Raw genomic sequence first — 6,481 nt, 5'->3', positions numbered from 1 at the left:
TCTCCCTGTGTCCAGCTGGGTTTCCTCCAGGTGCTCCGGTTTCCCCCTCATTCCAAAGACATGCGCTAAAGGTGAATTAAATAAGCTCAATTGGCCGATGTGTATGATTGTGTGTGTGAATGTGAGAATGTATGGGTGTTTCCCAGTACTGGATTGCAGCTGGAAGGGCATCCTGTGCGTAAAACTTATGCTGGAATAGTTGTCGATTAATTCCACTGTGGGGACCCCGATATATAAGCCAAAGGAAAATGAATGAATGACACAAATTGATCTAAAGGTAAAAAAAGGTATTTTTCGTTTCTCACCATTTCATTTCAAATAAAATATCTAACCAAGAGGTTATTTGAAATAAATATTTATCGAAACAAAGCCAGCGACTTGCATTTTAAAGATTATAATTTAATATTAGTTGATCAACTTAAATTTGGGTCAACTATTGACAATTCAAACATTGAGTAAAAATGTCAGTAAAAGTTTAACTCAGTGGTTGGATTTATCCATATTTAACACAATATTAAGACGACCTAGCATAATTTAGAGTGTAAAACCACACAATCCAGACATAAAAACAGAATTTAATAAATATGCAGAATGTCTGGCAATTTTTTTTTTCTAAATATATCTAAAGTAGAGCTGTACACACAATCAAACACACTCTAACAATGCTGGGTTGAATAAGCCCAATGTTGGGTCAAATGTGGAAAAACCTGACAATGGGTTAATTTAATTTTTATATTAAATTCAAATGACATTTTTAACCCAACTGTTGGGTTTGTCCATATACGAGCCAACAATTAGTTGTGTGTATGGATGTTTCCCAGTACTAGGTTGCTGTGTAAAACATATGCTGGACAAGTTTGCGGTTCATTCCGCGGTGGCAACCCCTGATAAATAAAGGGACTAAACTGAAGAAAAATGAATCAATGAATAGGTTAAAATGATGAGGCTTTCAACTCATTCCGAACCTTTCTTTCTTTAGTTATTTTGAAGATATTAGATATCTCCTAATGAAGCATTGTCCTTTTTTTATTCCCATTTTTTTTTAATAACATTTATGTTTTATTAGATGAATATGGCAGAGTTTTGACAGTACTTCAGATCAGTCAACATTTTCACATTTCAATCCTCTAAATAACTTTTTCTTATATTAATAAATGTATCTTAAAGTGATAGTTCACTCAAACAAAATTCAATTACTAGTTGTTGTTTTTTTGACCCACAGGCCATGCATTCAAAGCTTAGTGATTTATTAATTCAGTAGAACATTACCAAAGATTTTTAGCTAAATGTGTGGTCCATAATGCCAAATCAACAACAACCGACACTTGAAGAAATAAAAAAACATTTTCAGGCAAAACAAAATGAATACTCTTGGCTCCCGAGGATGCATTGAGGACTTATAGAGTAAACTGATCAGTCTGTGCCAGAAGCTGAACATTATTTACATTATTAGGATTATGAAACTACTGATTATTCATTTATTCATTTTCCTTCAGCTTAGTCCCTTTAATCATCTGGGGTCACCACAGCGGAATGAACCACCAACTTATCCAGCATATGCTTTTGCCCTTCCAGCTGCAACCCAACCCTGGGAAACATCCATACACACTCATTCACACACATATACTATGGCCAATTTAATTTATTCAATTGCGCAGGTTTTTGGACTGTAGGGAAAACCGGAGCACCCGGAGGAAACCCACACCAACACAGGGAGAACATACGGGGCGGCCCAGCTGAGGCTCGAACCCCCAATCTTCACTGAACCAACATGTCGCCAATTATTGATTATAATGATTTATTTTTCAATCGGTCATAAGCATAAAGTTTATGAACCTTTTTCCATTCACATGAAAACTCATCAGAGTCTCTTCAAAAACACCGTTTAGATCAACATGAAGGCATGTACCTCAATCGTTGACAGATTTATGTTTTGCTTGCGCTATCCCTTTAAGAATTGATCGTGCACCCCTCTCCCTTCCTACCTTTTAGCGGCCCGTTGCGATTCACTGTGCAGGTGGACTGTACCACTTCTACACGGAGAGGGGGAGACTCGAGACCTCATTAACTTCAGCACCTGGACAGCGACCGTCCCGGAAAACCTCGTCTGGCGTAACAATGCGAGCATTCAGCGAAACGCGATTTCACCAAGACATGCTTTGACAAACAATGCGAGTCCCGACACATTTTCTACCTAGGTTTAACAGAAAGCTGACTGTGTCGAGCACGTAAAGCACGCAGAAACAGCGCCAGTCCTGAAGGCTTCCCTTCCGCGCAGGGAGGGTGCGAGAGACGGAAGGACAAAACGCCGCGGTTTCTCTTTGTTTACATCGGAATAAAAGTGAGAATGCGGCGGATTGTCGGACTGGAGGTGCCGCTCATATTGTGGATATGGTGTGTTTATGTGAAGCTCAGCACAGGAGCCCGTAAGTACTTGCATTTGTGTGTGTATGTGTGTGTTCAGTGATCTTATTATTATGCGTCAGGATGTGACTCTTCATAGATGCAACATAAATACTTTATTCCCCATATTAGGTTGTCCTTTTCAATGGTTGGCTGGTATAAAATAGGATAGTGCGATTGAAGCACACGTGCTTATTTAAAAAAAAAGACCTCAGAAGTTGATTTATGCATGCCATATGGTCGTGTGAGATTTCATGCTTTAATGCTCTTCTGGATGCATGAGAGCATCATGGGAATATCAGTGTTTGGCTCTTCAGTCTTCTGTCTACGTGGGTGTTTGATGAGCATTGTTTTGTGATTATGATATATTGTGCTCCGTTCGTGCACGTAGGCACTTGTTTTGGCTATCAAAAAGTTTTAAGCAAATATACATCAAATGTAGCCTACATCACAGGTACATCACTGTAAAATGGGCAAGTTTTTACTAATTATTTAATTAATTATTTTTATTTAATTATAATATACTTAAACAGATTTATTAAACAGATATATTTACTAAAACAATATTTTAGTCATCAAACATATTTAGAAATTGAAAGATAATACAATTAAATTTAAGCAAAAATCACAAAAAAAATTACAACCCTTTAACTAAATTTTTCCATTTTTTTTTGTTTATTTTGATTTTTTTTTCTCTTTTTTAAATTTGTATTCACTGTTTTACTCGAACTTATACATTTGGGTGTACTAGTTTTTGCACCGTTATTAGATAAGCTCCAGATTTGGCTTCAGTTCTGACTAATCTAATGTATATGCACAAATTGCCGGCAGCCAGCTCTCTGCAACTCTCACATGGTCGCCCACAGTGCCAGGTCAGTACCTGGATGGGAGACCAAATGTGAAAGCTAGGTTGCTACTGGAAGTGGTGTTAGTAAGGAGAGCAGGGGGCGCTCAACTGCCGGGCTGTAAGGGTCCTAATGCCCCAGTATAGTGAAGGGGACTCTATACTGCTCAGTCTTTCAGATGAACTGAGGTCCTGACTCTCTTTGGTCATTAAAAATCCCAGTATGTCCTTCAAAAAGAGTAGGGGTTTAACCTGGCATCCTGGCCAAATTTGCCCACTGGCCTCCTAACAATCCCAATATCACAATTGGCTTCATCACTCTCTCTCCTCTCCACCAATCAGCTGGTGTGTGGTGTATGGTCTGGTGCAATATAGCTGCCATCCCGTCATCCAGGTGGATGCTGCACACAGATGGTGGATGAGAAGATTCCCCCAAAATAAGTAAAGCGATTTGAATTTCCAGAAAAGCGCTATATAAATGTAAGGAATTATTATTATTACTATTAGTAATATACTATTTTCCCTTAATTTCTGTTTAACGTTGAGAAGATTTTTTCAACACTTTTCTAAACATAATAGTTTTAATTACTCATTTCTAATAACTGATAAATTTTATCTTTGCCATGATGACAGTAAATAATATTTGACTAGATATTTTCAAGACACTTCTATACAGCTTAAAGTGACATTTAAAGACTTAACTAGATTAATTAGGTTAAATAGGCAGGTTAGGGTAATTAGGCAAGTTATTGTATAACGATGCTTTGTTCTGTAGACTATCGAAAAAATATATAGCTTAAAAGGGCTAATAATTTTGACCTTAAAAATGATTTAAAAAACTTAAAAACTGCTTTTATTCTAGCCGAAATAAAACAAATAAGACTTTTTCCAGAAGAAAAAATATTATCAGACACACTGTGAAAATTGCTTCCTTGCTTTTGTTAAACATCATTTGGGAAATATTTTAAAAAGAAATATATATATACATATATATATATATATATATATATATATATATATATATATATATATATATATATATATATATATATATATATATATATATATAATTTATGAAGCACACTTACTAAAAGTATCAAAGTTTCTAAGCTAACCAGTTTTACTCAAGTCAAATGTATCATTTAATATCACAGAATCAGCTTAAATACATTATTTTATATCAACCAAACTAAATTTTATGTGTTAAATTAGCATGAAATATGTTTTTTTGGGGGCAACACTTTTTTGTTAAATTTGTTTTTGGTTACCTGGCAGTTTATGCTGCTGACGAGGCATGGTCCGATATAAGATTTTGACGGTATGATAACCTTGGATAACAATATCATGGTTTTATCGTGATTACTGCTCTAAAATATATTCTATTTAAACGTCAAGGTAAAAAACTAAAACCTTTTCCCCATTGAACACAATATATTTTATTTTAAGAAACATTTAAGAAATATTGGAGCAGGAAACATGCCAGGCTAAATAATTCAGATAAATCATTGACTTCTGCTGTCTTCATTAGTTTCAAAAACACTGATTTCATTACGATTTAAAACAGCATCTTTGTAGATCTTTTCTGCTGGAGATACTGTTGTCCTAAAATATAAATAAATAAAACATAAATAAAAAAATCTTAAATAGACCTGTAATGTGAAGTGATGCTGACAACAGGGGTGTGGATCCAAACCCAGCGTTTATCAGCCGGATGATCAGGCAAGCAATGGTAAACAAAGGGGCAAACAGATGTATACAGGCAAATCCAGAGTCATTGTCAAATACCAGGCGAATGGTCAGTACAGGCAGGAAGCAGGCAACCTAAACAAACAAAACAAAGCGAGGATCAAAAACAAGGCAAGGAACATGCGTTGTAATGTTCACAGTATCACAAGATTCAGCACTGAAGTGTGTGTGTGCTGTATAAATAGTCCTAGTAGTCAGTTCATGAGTAGCTTCAGCTGTGTCTGTTTGAAATCATGGGGATAGGCCAGGTGTGTAAGAGGTGCATGACTGGATTTTGTAGTCCATTTAATGGTGGATTTGTAGTTCTATGCAATACTGTGTGTTTACCAGCAATCTGCACAGGCTGGATCGCTGGTGATCGTGACAGTAGGAACAGTATAGCAGAACAGTATGGCGGTTTTATGGAAACCGGTTATTGTCCCATGCCTACTGCTGACATAAAATTCTTTCTTTCTTTCTTTCTTTCTTTCTTTCTTTCTTTCTTTCTTTCTTTCTTTCTTTCTTTCTTTCTTTCTTTCTTTCTTTCTTTCTTTCTTTCGTTCTTTCTTTTCTTTCTTTGCTGAACTCATGTTTTTCTCTGGCTTTTATAGATCAGTGGCTTATAATGGTGAATACAGGTCAAAGAAATCGTACTGTAGCAATAACATGTAGCCTCATTTTCTGCTTGGGGTAACACATTAATAAATAATGGCTAAAAGGACATGTTGACGCTCTTTAATATAGTATAAACAGAAGAGAGGGGATTATAGATGGAGCAGTGCAGAAACCAGAGATGCTCCAGGAGACAGGTGTGTGGCACCTGAGGGGGATTAGTTTGCTGTCAGTTCACTCATTTGTGATTATAATCTAAATTGAAGGTCATTAAAAGAATTCAGACTATACAGTGATTAGCATACGTTTATAAGTACACCCCTCACAAATCTATCTTTCAAATTTTAGTAGGAAGCTTTACAATATTATATTTGTGCATCTATATTAGATCTGGAGCTTATCTAACAAAATAACTTACAACAACAGTCCAAAAACTAGCACACCCAAGTTTATATGTTACAGGAAAACATTAAATACAAATTTAAAAAGGAGAAAAAAGTCAAAAGAAGCAAAAAAAAAAAAAAAGAATTTAGTTAAAATTTTGTAGGTTGTATTTATTGATTGATTTATTTATTTATTTATTTGTGCAATATTTTCATTACATTTAAGTGTATTATGTTTCTATTTCTAAAAATGTTTGGTGTCTAAAATATATTTGTTTGATAAATCTTTTGATAAAATTTTTGTTTAAATGCACCAAAATACATTGCCCATATTCACTGAAAAATGAACAAAAATATTCATTTTCAAAATGGGGTTTACTCAATTATGCTGAGCACTGTATATGAGTTCTGCAGATCTTATACTTAAAGTAATGGTGTAGGATTCACTTTAAACTCAGGATTTTTGTAGTGCCTTCAGAAATTCTTATGACTTATTTGAAAATGTTTATTTTGA

General features: G+C 35.1%; 1 protein-coding gene across 2 annotated transcripts in view; it reads left to right on the top strand.

Annotated features, from left to right (window-relative positions):
* The first annotated feature begins 2,063 nt into the window (after positions 1–2,063).
* cntnap2b (contactin associated protein 2b) overlaps positions 2,064–6,481 on the top strand; it is a 103,346-nt gene continuing 98,928 nt past the window's right edge. Inside the window, exon 1 of one of the 2 annotated variants that reach the window (XR_015477855.1) lies at positions 2,064–2,426. Coding sequence is in view for 1 of the 2 variants with exons in the window: in NM_001302242.1 (NP_001289171.1) it covers positions 2,348–2,426 (79 nt within the window). In the remaining variant the exon portion in view is untranslated. 2 annotated transcript variants of the gene reach the window in all.

This window comes from Danio rerio, chromosome 2 (genome assembly GCF_052040795.2).
Source record: "Danio rerio strain M-AB ecotype USA chromosome 2, GRCz13ab, whole genome shotgun sequence".
Classification (NCBI taxonomy): domain Eukaryota; kingdom Metazoa; phylum Chordata; class Actinopteri; order Cypriniformes; family Danionidae; genus Danio; species Danio rerio.
The sequence above is the reverse complement of the archived record's forward strand: the minus strand, read 5'-3'. Positions and strand labels throughout refer to the sequence as shown.